The 19,579-nt window shown below is 49.0% G+C and overlaps 1 protein-coding gene across 3 annotated transcripts in view; it reads left to right on the top strand.

The window, feature by feature from the left end:
• The first annotated feature begins 4,139 nt into the window (after positions 1–4,139).
• Positions 4,140–19,579, top strand: part of nrp1a (neuropilin 1a) — a 51,574-nt gene continuing 36,134 nt past the window's right edge. Inside the window, exons 1-3 of one of the 3 annotated variants that reach the window (XM_023805987.2) lie at positions 4,140–5,014; positions 6,506–6,573; positions 8,250–8,424. In XM_023805987.2, the coding sequence (XP_023661755.1) occupies positions 4,986–5,014; positions 6,506–6,573; positions 8,250–8,424 (272 nt within the window). In that variant the 5' untranslated portion in view covers positions 4,140–4,985. Of the gene's footprint in view, positions 5,015–6,183; positions 6,574–8,249; positions 8,425–19,579 lie in introns of all 3 variants that reach the window. The other 2 variants (XM_023805988.2, XM_023805989.2) reach the window with 2 other exon arrangements.

Below are 19,579 nucleotides of genomic sequence, written 5' to 3'. Positions count from 1 at the left end.
GACACCCCCAGAAGAGATGGCTTTATCAGGATCTGTGGAAGTTTTACCTTTGATGTAATGTTATTGTGCTGTGCGTCGGGCCCGGCTGCTCACGAACCACACCGCCAATTACGTCTGTGGAAAACGTGCATTGCTCCCCATCTCATCATTAATTCAGCACCCATCTCTCCCCCCTCCCTCTCCAATGCCCCCGGGGTTGAACCTTCAATATTTTCTCGCTACACTATGCATATTTATGCGTATTTGTTCCACGCCTCACTAAATGTCACTGTTCCTCCTGCTCTTCTCCGCTCGCTGGATATTCCTCTGTTTTATTCCCTTCGTTCCCAGCGTCAGAGGCTGTGAATTACGCAGAATCGGCCTTTTTATGTCACCATTCCTGCTCTCTTTTTCTCGCTCCCTCTCTTTCCGTCTCTTTCTCCTTCTCTCTCATGATAACTCCAAAATAGTTTTCCACCCCCGCTTCCCAGCCCCGCTCCCAAGTTGGTAGGCGTCACGTCATCCCTTCCTTCTTCATGCCTCTCATCGTGATACGGCATAATCTCTCTACTGTGTTATTCTGGGCAGGAGAGAGTTCTGGGTCAGCTTTCCTCACCGTACTCGCCAGGCTTAGGGTTACAAAGGCCGTATTTAAACTGGCTACTGTTTCCGCAAGTTCATCGTGAAGAAAGAAGTCTCCCAACTTCCATAAATCTGGATTCAGAGTCATTTAAAATTCCTGTCAGCCAAAATAATGAAACTTGGCTAGGGCAATGAAGTCTCATCCAATTGTCATCTGTGTCATTGATGCGATCAATTTCATAAATCTGATCACAGTGACTAACAGTGCGACAATCTATTAGTGACAGAAACACGCACTTGACCTGAATGGATGGTCAGCCCCGTTAATAGACAGGGCTTGTGTGGAGCACCATGATGACTCAGATACAGAGTCCTGCCCTGACAGTAGATGGGACTCAAAGGGTCGGCACACATTGTTGGAAGCGAAAAAGAGCCATAAACAATTAGAAAAAGAACTATATAATCCAGTGTTTCCCAATCATCCCAGTAATCAGGGACCTGCAGACAGTCAATGTTTTCGCTTACTGGGAGATGGGAGGGAGCAAAAGTGTTGACCGTCTGTGGGTCTTTGAGGACCAGATTGGGAAACACTGATATAAACAGATAATGCACAAACACAAAAGGACAAGCAACACATAAATTATACTATAATTCCCCCCATCCCAGGCAGCACTGGGCAGAAGGCAAGGTTACACAATGGACAGGGTGGCTGTTACATTTATATTAAGAATGAAAGCCGCAGAAGCTTGTTACACCACAAATGAGCACCCTCCCCCTCCACAGGCAAAGTTCTGATCTTCTACATGATCCATGATTTTCACATGACGTCCTCCTCATGTTAAAGAGTCCAGGTCCCTCCTTCTAGGCAGGTCGACACGGGTCTTCACACTCTCCCGCTTGTCAGCCGTCTGCACACTGCCAGTGCGCGCTGTGTCGACTGTGGACAGCATGCGAGGTTAACAGGCCAGCAGGAGCAGGACCGACCCTTCCTGACATGTTGCAGATCCCTGGTCCCTCACGTCAAGAAGTGATGGGCGTCATTCCTGCCCCGAAACCCGGCAAGTCCACTAAAGAAACTTTTCTCCATGAAACGCCGAGGGCAGAAGGTTCTCTTCTGCCTCGCGCCTGCAGCCTCGACAGCCTCGGATCCAAGGAGGCCTTAATGGCGAACAGGTGCATTTCCTGTGGTTAAAAAATAAATGTTATCACGATTAGCATCGCGGTGTGCAAAACGCTTTGTTTTCTACCGTGGGGCTCATCTGTCATTTACAACAGGAATTGCCATAGTCAAGAAAAGCCATGCTGTGATTGGTCCGCAGAGCTTACATCGGCCAACCATGTGAAGGCTCAGCCAGGCCTAAGCTGACGGAGGCCTACAAACCTAAACTTACCAGGATTCATTAATCTGGATAGGACTGAGCTCACGTGTTACCCAATTCAAAGTATGTGCTAACGACTTTTAAGACGTAGTCCAAGAATGCTAGTCATGTCCATGAGATACATTAGCGGCTCTACATTCACACGGTCATCCGGCTGAGAATAACGGCATTATCGCCTAGCTGTAATTACGGAAGCAGCTGGCCTTTCGCGTCGCTGCTGCTTCCAGATTCTCCTTTTGTGTCGAACCATTAATTAATAATATATTGGGCTTTCATTGTGTAAATTAACATCTGTTTTGGTCTGGAGTGGCTACAGTGGAAGAAAGGCGATTGTAATGGAGGCCGCCAGAATGTTCTCTGAGGGGGAAAAATGTCAGCCTTTGTGTCGGGACAATTTTTCTTCAGGAATGTATTAAAGATAACTGGATATGAGGGAGCAAATCCTTTAAATGGCTGCTTTATTCTCCCCTCAAAATCCTCCTCGTTCTAGATAGGGCAGTAGCCACCCTTCTGAAAGGCGCCCCCCCCCCCCCTTATCCCATGCTCGCAATGAGAGGCCGCGGGTGCTAGCGCAGCATTCGCCAGAGAGCAAGCGACGTGTCGTGTCGGGAATGTTATCGGCCGGTGGCAGATATTACAAATGGCGTTTGTTTTAATGTGACAGGCTGCTTTACCTCATAAATATACCATTAGCAGCTTTTATCTGCAGAGTGCTAACAGGGTGCTCTGTTTATTTACCATTCTGCCAAACGCACAGCCTAACCTCCGCCGAGACTAGACCACAGCTAACTCCACTAACCGCTCACTGACTCAGTTTTATTTCACCCCCCCCCCCCCCCCACCACCCCATCCAAATCCTAACCCGGAGTCCTCCTCTTGGATACCATCAGCTATAACATTTTAACAGTTATCTCGAGTATAAATTCATGGCCTCCATCCCAGACTGTCTTCAGCGACACTGCCGATAAAGAACATGATTTATCAAGCGCTTTCCATCCATAAATCTAAATGATTTGTCATTCCTGAACTGGTCTTGGGGCACAAACTGTAGAGATTTCAGTTAATTTTTAGTACCTCCCCCCCCACACACACACACACACCGCACACACGATAAAATGTTAGTTAATAAATATAGCAGATCCTTTACTGCAAATACATCGGGTCTGTTGTTCTGTATTAGATCAGCTGAATCAGATATGCAGCCTGTTGTTTGGGTCTGCCCTGACATATCTTAAACAACAACTGACAAACTCAACAAGGCCCTCTTCTGTCCGTGATTTTAATAGTCTCTTGCTTAACTGGACTGGGCTACATCTCCCTTCCAGAGTATTTTTTTTTTCTGAGACTTTTTTTTTTCAGGAGTCATATGACACTGCGATATACAAGTGGAGGGATTAGCGATTTTCATAGTAAAAGTCTCCCTGTTATTTTTACTCCGTACTTATTGCGGGATGTTTGCGGTCCAGACTAAAGCGTCTCTCATGCTAAAACCCTTGCGAGCTATACGTCCCTGTCTTCTGCATTAAATACTAACACAATGCGGTGTTTGCACAGGCTTAAGCAGCTTCTCGTTTCAGCGGTATGCAAAGCCACTTCGAGGCATTTAGGACGCCGTTGGCGCTGTCCCAAACCGGAGCAGTGCTGCTGTATCGTATCTTGGAAATTGTCTAAGACTATGGCTTTTTTAATGTGCTGCACTGGATATCTGTTTATTTGGGTTGTGATCTGCTGCTCACCTGTTAAAAAAACACCTTCAGGTAGCAGGGATGCACTGAAATGAAACGCGTCCCCTAAAACCGAAAGGGATTTTGTTTGAGTCCGTGCCCTGCATTGGACCGCATAGTATTCGTGAATTTCTCAAGAAAACAGTTGATTACGCTTTACATATACCTTTGGTTGTTTTCGCTTTTATCTTGCAAAGCCCCACACACGCCAACACTAGGTGTTTCTTGCGCAGTTTTATATCCGTTGATTTAGACTTTGAAACATGAAAAGGGGTATACGGTATACCCTTGCGCACTTACGTCTAATTCCCCGACGTTCCATTTCTCAACTGAAAATATCCCCGCTGATGTGGGAGGTGTATTCGCGATTTATTAATGTAGATTGCGTTATTTTATTACTATTATTTTTTGGGGGGTAGGGGGGTTGGGGGTGCATTATGTGAAAAATACCGAGTATGGGAATGTAAGAACTGGAAGCCAGCCCGCGTTGCTTTGATATAAAATTATGAAATTTTGCATGAAGCAGAAACGGATAGCATTATTTTTACTACTGACGAAAAGGATTGCAATCGAATCTTATGCGCTGTAACGCTTCTGCCGGGATAGACGAAATTTTGTCCGATAAATGAAATCCTAAAATAGAGCAACGCGGCGCCTAACGGGACCCTAACCCTTCCTTATAATAACTAATGTGCTCGAATCAGACCGGTTCCGGTGATAATGTGCATGTGTCCAGGCGGTGCTTGGGCTTGGATTTGACCAAGTATGGGCCGGTAGCAGCCTCACGGACTGCCTGTCAGATCTGATGAAGCCCGCGGTGGAGGGGCGTGTGACTCCTCTACCCCAGCCTAAGACTTCTTCTCCAGTCCCAGCCTAGGACTTCTTCTCCACCCCAGCCGAGGGTTTCTCCAGCGCCGGTGACGTGCGCTCGGGGGGGGATGAACTTAATTCAGTTCTTCAAAGGAAGGATTGACTGTCTTCGTCTTCTTTAACCTCCTGACTGCTTGCTCTGCTCTGCTCTGCTCACCCCGCCCAGCGCTGCTCTCAGCAGACCCCTGTTTGATCTGGGTTGTCACACTCTCCTCCAAGTCTTAAGGAAACGGCAGCAGCAGCAGGAGCAGCACGGTGCTCTCATTTACTGATAAAAAAGGGAACTGTGTATCCCAGGGCTGATCTGTCTCCTCGTCCACAGCACAGAGCCTACTTGTGCTCATTCTAAGCTCCGGCGTCTGGAAAGCGTTTTGTCTTTTGGGGAGCGCAACTGATCATACGCCTCCTGTCCCGTCCGGTGACACACCAGGACCAGTACCGCCATCCCTGGATGCCGCTTTTCGGAGCCACACGTAGCAGGTGACTATTTCATCATTTTAATTTTGTTTGAAATAACCATGTACTTACAGGAAGTGGCGTGCCCAGTTTATACGTAGAATTCGGCGCGATTGCACGCTATATTTTGTAATTTAGATTCATTGCAGGAATCGACTCGACCTTTCAAAGTTAAGCTGCGTTTGGGAAGATCTACTGAGATGTGATGGTGATATATTTCTGAGGTTTTCACGTCCAGCGTGCAACACGTACTAGATCGACAGAGAGGCTGTTTTGCTGGGGTTTTTTCATAGTGGTTTTTATTATACGAATATTTTTTCTGGAGTTTATGTTGTGATATTATTATTATTATTGAACGCTTACATTGTTGCTATTCTCTTTTGTGATACGTTTAGGGGTTGGAGACAGCTCCCCTCCCGATTTCCTTGTTTTTTATAACTGTTGTATCATCTAGATATTTAGACGTCTTAGGCGTAACGCGAACACATTGATTGTGGACCGTTTCCATCCTGAATAGACGGTGTGTGTTAATCACGTAGCGTAAACACTGAAGCCGTATTTGTTAACAAGCTACTATTTTTAAGTAATCGCGCATGCTGGATGTTAAAAATAAACTCGGTGTTCAGGTACAATTTATCAACAATCTATTGTTTGTACTTGGACACCACAATATTGCATGAAATATATCAAAACGTATTTCAGCGCACATTTGTAGCAGGCATAATGTACAGACCGAGGGCATCAAGTAAATCTTTCCAGACCGTTGTCCGGTGGAGGGCGGCCAGTTTCGCTGATGATCAAGTTTAGGGATACACGGTAGCTGAGTCTCAGCCCTCTCTCCGCGAAGGGGACACCGTGCGCCCCTGTCCTGTCACTTTCCTATCTCCTCCTCGTCAAACGGAGCGGCTCCACCGCGTCTCCTTTGCCCGCTTTTAACCAGGAAAGGCACATTTTACACCCCCATTAATGATCTGTCTGAGAGTTCAGGGATTGTTGCGTACGGATGGACCACAGGGAGGATGAAGATGACCGAGGAGATGGTTGGGTGTCGTTTGCTGGTAACGCCGGTGCCCAGATGTTTGTAGCGTTTGTCAGACGTGCAGGCGAGCAGAAGAATCAGCCAGAGCTTCATTTCTGATGTGTGTGAAGCTTTAAAATGCCCTTGTCAATATTTTCCCCTTAAATTCTAACAGTGAAGGATTACGCCCTCCTGGTCATCAAACGAAGGCGTGTTGAGGAGGGGAGTTGTGTGTTTTTTCCTTCTTTACTGGGCAAGACTTTACTTGGGAAATGGCAGCACCGGCATCGTGGAGAGGAACGGAGCTGCGGAACGGGAGAGGAAGCCAGAGCTAAATGACAGGATGCATAAAGACGCCTTTCTGCAACCTTAAGACGTTTCTTCGTTTTTTTTTTTTCCTTTTTTCCTTTGCTCAAGCGGGAAAAGTTTTCCTCCGACGATCCACTGGAGTTTGGCTTTCGTTTCTTGATTTGCTTTCTTTTTTCTCACACCACAAGGATGCATTGTGGATTAGTTGTGATCCTCTTAATGAGACTCGTCTCCATTGCACTGGCTTTCAAAAACGGTAAGTATTGGACTATTACAGTTTTCCCAGTTTCCCAAAGATCAGCAATACCAGTTAACCTAAATTTACACGTCCACTTACCGTTGAAATAAAGGTCTGATTAGACAAAAACTGTGATAAGCATACATATATATGTGTACAAATATATATAGCATCACGTTAACAGACCTCTATAGAAATATAAAGTGTGTGTGTGTGTGTGTCTATATATATATATATATAATGCAATTTATTAGTTAAGTTGACGTGTTTTCTATAAAGTCTTGTTAGCGTGATGCTTCTTATTGAAATACGTAAACTACAATTGCACATGGTGTTAGCAGACTGCACAGAACCATAGTAAATTATTTTACATTTTACTTAATTTTGAGGGGTGTTTTATTATTTGAGCTCTGAGTCCGTTTTTTTTAACAGTTTAAGCTGTTAAAGTTGAATGGTGTTTGTGGTGTTCAGAATAAATAAACCGACGGAACTCAAAAGTCGCTAAAGATTGCTTAAGTTCGACTCGGTGTATATTTATTTTGCGAGAAGTTAGACAGGTAGCTGCCGTTTCAGGGAGTTAGGGTTTGGGGGGGGGGGTTTCCTGACATCCCAAGGGACCCCCGAGTACCCGCAAAGCATATGGAAGTTGCCCAGATGTGACCGATTCGGCCTCGGCCTCCCTACATAAAATGATCCCTGACATTCCCCAGTCACGGATAATGGCTCTCAATTATTCTATAAGGGGCTATTTGAAAGGAAAATGCCACAGGTCAGTCTATTAATCGCCGGGATGAATCACACCTTTGATTTTCTTTGGGATTTTGTGTTAAATGTGATCCGTGTCAGGAACGAGACAGCGTGTTTATCTTAGTTTCCAGTAGGCCTAATAGAGTTGTTACTCATGGTTTGGTGACCTTTCTGCTATGAGTTTTTTATCCGATAAAATGCCTGTTTTGTGAAATGTGGGATAGGCTAATTCAAACCTAAAGTCAATAAGCGTAACTGAACTGATCACGAACTAATGCTGTCACATCTGTACGTGCATACTGAGCCCTGTGTGTAACACGGCACTGTTCTGGGTTAGTAAACGGTAGGATATTATCAGTAAACGACGGTAAATCCAATGGGTAATTTTCGGGTAAACCTAATGTAACTTAAAAAAATGCCTACAGCAGTAATTAACTTACAGTGTGACACCGAAATTCGTGCAGCAGAAATGTTTCGGGAGTGTTTTTGACCAGCGTTAATTTTACATTTATCAGCGTTTTATGATAATGTGTTTTTATATAGGCCTATAGTATAATATAGGCCTACGTGATATTTTTTTATTATAGATTTTTTTAAATTATAGTAGCCTATTATAATAATACTATGTGCCCTGTGTATGTGAGTTGGCTCCCGATTCTGGTTTGTTCCATGCCTTGCCCCCGTAGTCTCCAGGATTGGCTCCGTACTACCTTGTGACCCTGAATAGGTTAAGCGGTTGCAGAAAATGATGGATGCTATATTTTGCTTTTATCTGTCATTATAGAATATGTGTATTTGCTTAAACGCGTAAGTGTATTTTATGTTTAAAAAATGTCTATGTTTAAAGCATGTGCCATATCTGTATCTATGAAGTAGTTTACAAACTTTATACTGAGAGGAAGCGCGCTACCGGGTTTTGGAGTTCATGCTTGTCTTATTGCTTTCAGATAAATGTGGAGATAACATCAGAATCACAAATGCAAACTACCTGACGTCCCCCGGTTATCCGCTGTCGTACTTACCGTCGCAGAAATGCGTGTGGGTGATCGAGGCTCCGGGACCCTACCAGCGGATTTTAATCAACTTCAACCCTCATTTCGACCTGGAGGATCGAGAATGCAAGTAAGTGCCGAAATCTGGCGTCGAAGTGCGCCACCTGCTGGTCGCGTGAAGCTAACACGAACCGACGAGCCGTTTATAGTTATCGGCTGATTTATGCTGATTACGGACACTAATTTACATGTAAAGTGTATAATTCGTTTTTGGCGGTTACCTACATGCAGTAGGCTAATCACAGGATGCGTGTACATGTATATAAAATGAGATTGATGGTGGCTTAGTACGCGGTGCTGTTTTGTACTATGTAATTTATGGTAAATTCACGCAGTCTGAATTGTACGTGCAGGGGGAGGGGCGGTAAATAGACCCTTTAACCCAGAGTGGAATCCGTCCTTCTGTCTTGCCGTTTCACTGACCCCCGGCGCCCACACCCTTCTCCTCTTGTCTCTGGTCGTGTACACTGCATCTTTGTTCTGGATTTGTCTTTTCTTCTGTTTTTCTTTGGAGGGTGTACGCCGTGTCCTTCTCCCCCATGCGGACCGTAGTCTTAGGGGTTCCCGGAGAGCGCTGTGAACGAGCTGAGCACTTTTTCGGGGTCCTTGTTATTTTACTGCTCCACAAACGATCTCTTATTTATGGCCATGATGATTGGGTCTGTCTACTAGAATGGGGGGGGGGGGAGCTACTGCCAGCTCCGATTTCGTCACCGAGGGGCAAATATAAATGTTCTTGGATCCAAAGAATGGGGCAGAATTTTGCCAGGTGATGAGTAGAGGAGGTAACTGACACCGCGGAGAAATGTGGCCAGGCTCAGATGCATGTTCTCTGGAGGAAAAAAGTGAACAAATCTTTCATCGCGGTTTATTTATTTAACGGTTAAGTTTGTGATGAGTGCGGATTGCCTACCTGTTTTTCTGTGTATTCAGTGGTCAGATTCATCTAGATGTACATTATGCCTGGAAGGAAGCCAGGGGCAACTTTATCCCAAACGGGTTCGAGCCACAAACTTGCAGGATACAGCAGCGGTCCCGCCAGGGGAAATATTTGTGAAATAAAACCGACCGCAACCAGGGTTACTCAAGCTGTTTAAACTGTTTTCTGTTTAAACTAACGGGTCGTGTGACCTGGCAAACACGCCTGATATCTGGGCCTGTAATGAGTTTAGTGAAATGGTTTTTCAGGTTTTTCAGGAACTCGGATTTTGGAAATACCATTATGGAGTGACATCCGTGGGTCTCCTGCCTGGGATTCATGTTCTAACTCTGTTACGCCTCCCTCTTCTCTCACTGGCCTTCCTTGTGCCCCATGGCATCTCTGCACACGACAACCCATGACGGGGGGGAATGATGTTCGGAATTCCTTCCTTATCAGATAGAATGGGGGAGAGGCCAGGATACAGGCCCCAGTGTGCAGCCAGTGATTAAATTAACAGGAAATGGGGCGCACATGGTCTGTGTGCCGCGGCAACCCAAACAAGACGTACTTAGTGACCGCTTGTGTCACAATCCTGGAGCTGCTTGCTCTTCCTTCGTGCTGATTTCCTATGACATGTCCGCTCAGGGCACGTCCGTCCTGGTCCGTTCGGAAGGTCGGGGAGTCCAGTCGGGGATACAGTTTCTGGACATGTGTGTTTTCAAGCTCTTTAAAAAGGAAGAATCAAAGTATCTTGAGCTGAATATCTTAACTTTTTAATTTTTCAGAGTCTTGTAAGCAGTAAGCTGGGGTCACCATTCCTACCACCCCCCCCCGTTCTGAGAAAGGGGGAAAAAAATAAAAATAACATCAATAGGCCGTTTGTCTACCGTGGATGCGATTTGACACGCTCCTGGGTAGGAATGAGGCTGTCTTAAGGACAAGCATGTTTACATGGCAGTTGGGCCAAATGTATCTTGTTGAATGAGGTCACCATTGTCCATACCTGAGAACTCTGTCCTTGACTTGACTTTTCTGGCAAAGTTCTGGTCCAACAGATAAGTTCTTTTTACCCGAGGTTCCCCGTGGTGTTTAAGCCGTCCAATCTCCCCTGCCTGGTCTGCAGCGAGCACGGCACAGCGCATTATTGACGCACAGGGATTTTGCTGATTCACCAGGACTGGCCGTATTTTTTCCGGCGGACTTGCGCGGTTGGAAACACCCCGCAGCCCAGCAGGTGAGCAAGCGGCAGATAAAAATAATTTCCGCGGTTTGTCGAAATGCCACTTCTGGTGAGGAGAACGAATTCCGCTGCGATGTACCGCGTGGATGCGGGTGGGCGGGCGTCAGCGGAAACATCCGGAAAATGCATTCCCGGGCTTGGAGAGGACAGACGAATCCGACCCCTGTGAAGTGTAGCACCAGCATTTTACATGCCCCGGTCAAAGATGGGAAACTCGGTTGCCAGTTAATCTGATGAGCGATCCAGTGCCCCCGCGGTGAGAGTACCCACCCTCCTCATGCCCTCGGACAGCGTATCCTAAAGCCTAAATACTCCTGGGCCGAACGGCAATGAGTCACGGATGCCGGAAGTCCTGGCGGTATTGTTATCGGTGCTACACTGATGAACTACAGGAAAAGGCCTGACCCTGGGGGCAGGGAGCCTTTGTTTTGGGCTGTGGTGTAATCATGAGCTCTTCACTGGAGGGTATCTCGTCCTTTCTGAGCCTGGGGTGAGACTTGGGGGGGTAGGCTTTAAGCCAAGGTCCGATTTCAAAGTTTACAGTACCAAAGGAGTCCAGCCCGGCAGACAGTTTCTTATTGCCCCACCCCCCACCCCCCATCAGCCCCCCGACCTGTTATCTGTTTGTCTCCAACATTTCTGAAATCTCAGACACTGAGAATGAGTGTGGTCTTCCTCAGCCCTCCTAGAGCAGCCCCCCTTAAAGGTTAATCTGTGACATATAAAGAGGAAACAATACCTTCGGTAGCAGGTCAGTCCTGATGCAGTCCCTTGGGGGCGTCTTCCAAAATGTTCTTTTAAACAGGTTCTCAGTTCCTCAGCCCTGGCACTGAGTATTTTTCGCTTCAGGTCCTTATTAATTAGGGTTAACTGCACAGTGATGGATTTCGATGTTGATTTGATGAACCTTGACAGTCCATTGAATAGTTTTTCAAGCTCCATTTCGAACTGTACTTAACCACATTAGACTTTATCAAAGAACTTAAGCATGACCATTGCTTTACTTTTCTGTTTACTCCTTAAAAACGATTAGGCATGAAAGTCAGTTGTTAACCGAATTGTTCCAAACTCTGGATCAATTAAGTAACTGTACGACTGATTCATATTAATTGGGGATATTAATCTGTGCTGTTTGGCTGTGGGTGGGGAGGGGGAGGCACATTTTTGAAAGAGATCATATTTTGCCCTCATCTGTGAATGACGGGCTGCCGGTCCTTTAAAAGGGCCCGTCACTTCCTCCTTTGATTAGACGTGACATCTAGTCGAGTGTTCTGCGCTGGCCAAGTCAAGCGTAATTAGCTTAGCGGCATTCTGAGAGGAGTACTGACCCTGCACAGTCGTTCCGCGGGGCCCAGGGCCGCATTATCGAATTATGCCACACAGCAGTGAATTACTCAGTGGTTAGCTACGGCAACACGCTAGCTCCATGTCTCGCGGTCTCTTCGGTTAAGGAGGGATCGAGTGAAGACGAGGTCTTCGGCGGCCGGGGGCATCGGCCACGGATGCTTCTGCAGTTGTGTCACCGGAGACGTCCAGCCCATGTTCCCCCGAGTTATGTGACTCTGGGAATGTCCAGTAGAACCGTTGGTGGAACAGAAAGTGTCTCTGTATCTCTCAGCCCTCCCTGCTCCCCCACCCTACACACGGCCCTGGGAGCAGCCATAGGTCAGGATGAACTGGGACACGCTCACCTTGGCAGTTCCGGAAGGAGAGTCTGATTGAAAAGCTTTCCGTCGTGACATCTGCCTCTCCCTCCTCCTCCCCCACCCCCCCGACTCCTGTCCTGTCAGCCGCTTTGATTCACGCCCGCTTGGCTCATGCACTCTCACTGGGGCTTGAGGGCTGATCTCTCACCTCTCATGGAAGGGGGGTGGGGGTGGGGTGGGCTCAGTGCTCAGTTACGATCCCTGTGAGTGGCTGGGGGGGCAGGTGACTCCAAGCAGACCATCTGGACAGGGGTCTGTTCTGTTATCGGCTATTCCTCTCTGTGTAGGAAGCTGTGTCTTGGCCATGTATATCGTGGGAGCAGTTTCTCTAAGGGCAACTCTGCTCCATTCAGAGGCCATGGGAGGCCATGGGAGCTGTGCTTGATCATTCTCCCCTAATCTGACTCCAAGGTATCCTCTGGAAGGCGTGTAAATCGAATCCTCCTCTGCCTAGTTCTCGCCTCTGTTGGGTTGGTGGAGATGTGAGGCTTGCTAAGACGGACATCGCTTGCCGTGTGGCATTTCGGGTGTTGTCATGCCGGCCTTACAGCTTCAGGTCTGGCACGCCTGCTGCCCCCTCTGCACAGCCGCCATCACTCCTCACCCCACAGGCCCTAACTTGGCCCAGCCTGCCCCTGCTCCACGCGGGCCCTGCTCATGACATTACTCTCACCTTATTAGCGACAGCGCCCCTGTGGCTGTAAATCCGCTCTCCCAAAGCGACTCAAGTGGTGGGACACCGGAGGCCCTCTCTGCAGGCGCTGGCCCGGCCCGGCCCGGCCCGGCCCCCTACCTCCCCCCCGGCTTTGGGGCCTGCGGCAGTCGGGATGCGGCAGCCGCTAGCTAATTAGCGGCCGGATCGGCTCCAGCTTGGCAGCCGGGCCCCGGGCCTCTTGGACGGGGACGGCACTTCGTCCTCCAGAAGACAGCGGGAGCACGGCCCGTCTGCGCTTTGATCCGGCCGGCGTTGCGCCAGAACCCGCCATCCTGCCCTCCCCCGGCACCAGTTGCTCTTACTTGTGCCCCGTTAAGGTGACCCTGTCTCAGAACAAGTGGGCAGAGATGGGAGCACCATGGGCCGGATCGGCGGATTGGCTGGCTGACTGTCACGTAACCAGTTGTGTGGTCCTCATTGGCTGTTCCTTATGTTCTCTTGTTCATTTCCTACTCTTTTATTATATGATAATAATGGCCCCCGCCACTGCCGCCACCTCCCAGTCTATGTCTCCTTTCATTCTCTGCCCCCCAAGAACCTCCTGGGTGGCTCCTCCATCTACCTGACCCAGTATCACCATGGTGATACCCCTGCAGGCCTGTTGTTAACTTGGGGGGGGGCGGGGGGCATTTGACCCGGTTCTGGTGTGGCAGAGCCCGTACTCCTGCTGCCCCAGGAAAGGGGGGCAAGCAGAAGTTTTAATTGACTCCCTCCTGATTCCATACCCCCCCACCACGAGACACACATGAACACGCCATCACTCCCAGTCAATGAGGAGCTGGATGGGGGGTGGGGCAACCCTGTATTCCTGTTGTCACCCATTAACCCCCCGCGTCCCCCCTGGCTCTGTATCTGAAGCGGTCTTGAACAACCCCACTCCACTAAAAGGTTCACCTCTAGGTGACCCCCCCCTCGCCTCAGTGAGCAGTGACTGAAAGAGAAGCTTGTTAAAGTCGCCGGATGGGTAAATAGGGTAGACGCTTAGTTACCATCGTCATTCTGACGACTCTTTGTTCTGCTTTCAGGAAAATAAGCCGTACTGCTATTTTTATCCCGAGAGAGAAGCATATTTTTAATGTTCCTTTAAATGATCATTTGTCTGTCCCTCTGTCCTTGTTAAATATTTTTATAGGAAACTCTAGAAAATTATTTGTGCCATGTTTGCATTGTGGGAAGTAAGAAACAATGACAGACAATGCTCGTAATTGGTCAGGCAGGACCTCAGAGGTGTCAAGCATGTTCCTTTCCATGGGAATCCCCCTTGAAAAATGGGGGCATCCTCCCAGGTGAAGGTGAGGTGGCCTGAAAATTCTTCAGACTCATCTTCGTGCTGGAAGGGACTTCGTCCTCTCATAGCTTTTCCTTTCACCTCAGGACACTGTGAAGTCACTCCATAAGCTGAGAGAGGACAGATCCTTAGTCATGGGTGTCTCAAGTATTGGGGGGGGAGATGGAGTCATAATGAGGGACATTCTTCTTCTTGCCACCTGTGATGAAGCTCCCAGAAAATGACTCATTTCCAGCTGAAGTCGTAAGAATGAGGTCACTCAGGGCCGGGAATTGTGGGAAATCCGGCAGCCTACACCCAGCCCTGCTATGAAGGCTGCCCGCCTGCCCATTTATAATAAAATACTTCTGCTTTTTAGTTTAATTATACTTGTGTAACAAGGGTTTGTTTAATTTTTATTACCTCCTGGAATTCTGAAGAAGTCACGATTACTAAATCCAGACTTTGTAATAACAGGATGTACAAAATCCAAAGCAACATTCCTTCTCAGTTTCTGGTCCTCAGCTGACTCCCCCTTCTACCCCCCAGCCCACACCCCAAAACCCCCACCCAAATGTTTGTGTTGTCTCAGAACGCAGCGCTCATTTTAGTATATGCACAGTCACTGCGGCGCCCGGACCTAAATGTGATAATTACACACAGGGTACCTGTTCCAGCCAAAGCAACATCTTGCTTAAAGAATAAACATCTGGGGTGGATAAATTCGGACAGACACGGTTTATCCCAAGTGACAGCGCCGTGAGGTTGTCACCTAAACACAGGCACTCTCTCCTGCTTCCCTGGGCTGCGCCTGTCGAGCGTCTCAGTGATTTCCCATAAGCCTCTCTGGCGGCGTTTTGTCCAGCAGCTGCGTGCCGCCATTCCCACAGGTCAGTCTGATGTCCGGGAGTAAGGCTGGTTGACTTTCAGAGCAAAGGCTGCCAGTTTGGCTTCAAGCTGCAGGGGGCTGGTCCCAGGAAGGCAGAACTGGCTGCTCGCTTCATCCTTTCGTTCACGGTACCCTCCGGTCACAAGGCTCTGTTCTGTCCTGTTTTCGTCAGTGACTATGGAGCATTTCTTCATTAGCTTTTATATTGAACTGACGTGTGACACAATGAGCCGTGACAAGAAACTGAAGCTGAGATTCAATACTGAAACTGTGATGCAATACTGAAGATGTGATGCGACGCTGAAGCTGTGATGCGACACTGAAGCTGTGACATGATACTGAAGAGGTTTTACACCAGAAGTGCAGTGTTACTCACAGACCAGAACAGAAAAGGTCCGCGGTCATTGTGACTTTGATTACAGAAGGCAGAAGGGCCAGAGACAATGAGATTTTTGTTAACGGTCTGGATCTCTTATGAACAGGAGGGGGCACTGCAGCCCCTGGTCCACGTGACCTCTCCCTCCGTGTCAGTCGTGGTGACATTGAGCAGGCCCCCCCATGACACTAGGACCCCAGGCAAGCCCTCACCCTGCCACTCTCATATTTCTTAATAAGGGATTATTGTGTGTACATAGAATGAAATGCCGCAACTGGGCCTGCACGCTCATTTAATGCGATTGTTCAGATCGCAGATCTGTCAGCAGCGTAATTAGCGGTCTAATGGATTGAGTTGTGCAGATCCATCAGCGCTAATGATAATGACCCCATGCAGAGGCACGCGCCGGGCTGCAATGGAGCCCAAACAGCCAGCATGGTAACTACACCCAGCTGTGCGGGGTGGAACATTGTGGGCAGAGTTCAGCTGCGATCCTCTGCTGAGGGTGCGACCGTACATGGAGGCCGTCGGGATGTGATACCAAGTAGGAGAAGCGCTCAGAGGGCCTTGGCAGAGAGTCGCTGTTCTGGATGCATCATGTCTGCATTTCACATCAGCTCTGGGTTGTTCTTGTTCACTGGGGTAGCTGGTGAACAGTAATTACTAACCTGAGTCGGACTGTAGGGCCCAGAGTACTTTTTTTATAAATGTCCCAAGTGGCAATAAATGTCAGACACTGACAGAAAAAGTCCTGGGTTTTGTCAATACTGCCCCTTCCCCTCCGGGATATCAGAGACACCGTGAGGTCTGTTTCTGCCAGTTAAATGGCTTAGTCGTGCTTTGCTTCAGTGCACAGTGAGAGTTTATGAGGAGTCTTACCTGTGAGGACCGGACCACCCCCATAGCCAAGGCCGAGGCATACGGAAATGTCGAATTAGAGGCGTGAGTGATGAAATGTCATTGGCCAATTGCGCAAATGGTTCCCACTTATGTAGATAGCTGCAGATAGTGATCTAAATGGCCGGATGTATGGTACATCAGGAGAAGACAGAAGAGAAGGCCCCAATTACAGTAAAATGGGCAGAATCTGGTTTGCTGGTTCTGGTAGTGCTGCATTTCCCCCCAGAAATGTGCACATAAAAAGCATTACAGTGAGTTACAGTTCTCCAGATTTTTCCAGTCTTTCCGTTTTGGATTGCCTCTCGTTCCCCCCAGCCGCCTCCCCCTCCCCCCCCACCGCCTCCCCATTACCGTTCTGGACGCAGCTACAGCAGGGGCTGCCAGGCGTGAGGGCGGCCCGGGAGAGCCCCCAAGCAGATGGGCCCGCGTGCCGTGTCACAGTGTCACAGTGCCACAGTGATGGAGACGCCCCAAGATCTGCACTGCCGAATCCGGATGGGGGGGTTGGCGGAAAGTGGTGGATTTGGGATTCGGCTCGGTGGGGAAGTGGGGGGGATCTGGCAGCTGCAGGGAATGCGAATGGCATTCGGGATGAGTGTGGCTCCTCCTTCCACTGCCCTGTCTCCAGGATGGGGTGACTGAAGCCCTCATTATAATCCTCAGCCCCAACTCCATCAAGTGCTCTGGGCAGGATTAATCTGCAGGTGGTTGTCTTAATGGATTAGTAATGAATTTAAACAGTGAAAACAGCTGGTATCTCAAGCCCCCACCCCCCCGAACCCCTTACACAGGTTAAGGCGGGAGTGAGGAGGCAACTGGGCAGCGGGACAATCCTGTGATGCCATCCAGACGCTGGGGCGGCGCTTAGCCCAAGGAGGCGCTAATGCTAGTCTGCAAAAGTTAGTTTACTAGTCTGTCTCTCTGGGGTGGGGGGGGGGGGGGGGTGGTCCCAGGCTTGATTATCCTCCTTAAAAAAGTTGACAGAATCACCCTCTCCGGGGTTGATACGAGTTAGGCATGTAACAGAGATTTATGACGCAATTATGAAGCAGAAAAAAAACTGCCAGGAAAGGTGAGGAGGTAACTTTCCGTCACTGGGACCCCTCTGGCATGGTCTCATTCTGATGCTGTACGGGTCACTCCTCCAGCATCCCAACACGCAGATCTAGCTGTAAAGGACAGGGCCACACGCCGAGTCGGCATCTCAGGGAGCGTCCTGTGTGGACCGAACGCCTGCTGTTTCCTGTTACCCTGGAGACTATTTGCAGCGCAGCAGGGTGCGTGGTGGTTAAGGATGAGCACTTAACCTTAGGGTTCCAGGTTCTGGCACTGGTGCCATCAGGGGAGGCTCCTTTGTGCTCCTTAGCTCAGATCACCTCTCCTGTGCCAACCCGGTTAAAACGCACCATTTGTGGAAAGGTAAAACCATGAAGTTGCGTGTATCGGGATATAATAATGTTACCGTGCCACACAATGTTGGCGCAGACGGAATGGGAGCGGCCGAAACACTGGGGAGCTGGAAATATGGAGCAGGGACACGCTCTCCTGCTCCACTGGCTGGGAAATGCAAGTCTGACGTGACTGACTGCAAGCAACAGTGGTGCCGCGATCCACTTACTCTGAGATGGCTGCTTGATTGTGGCATTGACACGCCGGCGATATTGACACTGCCTCTCCTGGAGGGAGGGGGGCTGGGTGTCACAGAAGAAGCTGAAACGTCCCCCGCCCCCTGTCAGGCAGCCACAGAGGGGACCCAGTGGTGCCGGAAACGCCTCGCCGCACCAAGCCCAGACAATCCTGCTAATTGAACAGGTTTCCCTGCAACAAAGAGTCCGTCCCAGGAGGTCACGCCTCTGAGGAATAAAAAGGGTGGGGGGTGCATTACAGCAGGCGCAGCTCTGGCAGTGCGCCCCCCCCACCCCAGGCCACCCCGAGTCCATCAGCCGGAGCCTGGTGACCTGGGAGAGCCATGGCACGTGAGTGATGGCCTGATATTGCTTCCAATAAAGCGGACTGCTGCAGCTGGGTGAAGTCATCCTGAGCATTACGTGTCCTACGGGAGCCCAATTTCAGCAGTGAGAAATGAGCCCCCACCCTATCCACCCCCCCTTCTCGCATTTTCCATTTAATCTCCGCTCTCCGCCATCCCAAACCCCCAAACAGTGAGCCTCTCTGTTAACGTTGTTAATGTTTCGCTGTCCTCCCCCTTTAATTTGTTTTGGGTTCAAGGAACCGTTTCCCGACTGGGAGGGGGTGTGATGGTGGACCCGCACAGAGCTTTGCCCCCCTCCCTTTTTCATGCGCCATATTCGGCTATCCGTTAATTCCATCAGCCCGTGTTTTAGCCAGGGCATGCAGCTGTGTGTAGGACTCAAGCTTTCCTGTCAGACTTTGGAGAACAAGGCCATCTCATGGCACCACTAAGAAATACTGCCTCAGTATATTTTGCATAGGCTGGGGGAATTTCCACTAGTATGGTTAAACATATAACAGAGAAAGTGTCCTTGCCTTTAAGGGCCTGGCTGTGTTGTGTATTTGCTTGGAGATGATTGGTAATTAAAGGGACGGACAGAAAGAGATTTGGGAATAGATATTAATGTTTGCGCAGGAGTCCATTAGACAAAGTGCCCCCCACGCCAGCGAGGTCTCTCCAGGATCCACTGGAAATGAACGCTATGGGTGATTAAATGCCATGGAAACGGAGGGCCAGGCAGTAAGGCTGACTGGGTTCAGGGCTAAAACTGCTCAAATCCTGCTAAAATTAGGGCTAAAATCCTCTCCGTGATTTTTTTTCATGGATGGCCCAGTGCTGGGACCCCGCAGAGGCCCACAGGGATAGATTTAGGGGTCGGGGTTGTGCATCGCTGACCTAAGACCCTTGGATTCCTCGCTGAGCCCCATCTCAACGATGTCCGCTCTCCTGTGCCCTCCCCAGGCATGGCATTTCCCGCTTGCATTATCGTATTCGAGGGAGCGGTGGAACAATTTGACGGCACCCGCCCCCCCCCCCCTCCCAATCCTGAAAGGCTGACCATGGATACCCTCAGTGCCCAGCTCTCTCTGCTTCAGAGGGAATGGTAGTATCATTAGAACCCACCTCCGGCAAAAAACAGGATATTGGTTTAGTGGTGCATGCTGAAGAGTTCTGAACTTGGTCAGAGGGTTCCATAAACCATACTGACCCTGCGTCCCTATAAACAGATACTGCAG

The sequence above is a fragment of the Paramormyrops kingsleyae genome, chromosome 1, assembly GCF_048594095.1.
Source record: "Paramormyrops kingsleyae isolate MSU_618 chromosome 1, PKINGS_0.4, whole genome shotgun sequence".
NCBI lineage: Eukaryota > Metazoa > Chordata > Actinopteri > Osteoglossiformes > Mormyridae > Paramormyrops > Paramormyrops kingsleyae.
Note: the sequence above shows the minus strand (reverse complement) of the source record. Positions and strands in the feature narration are given on the sequence as shown.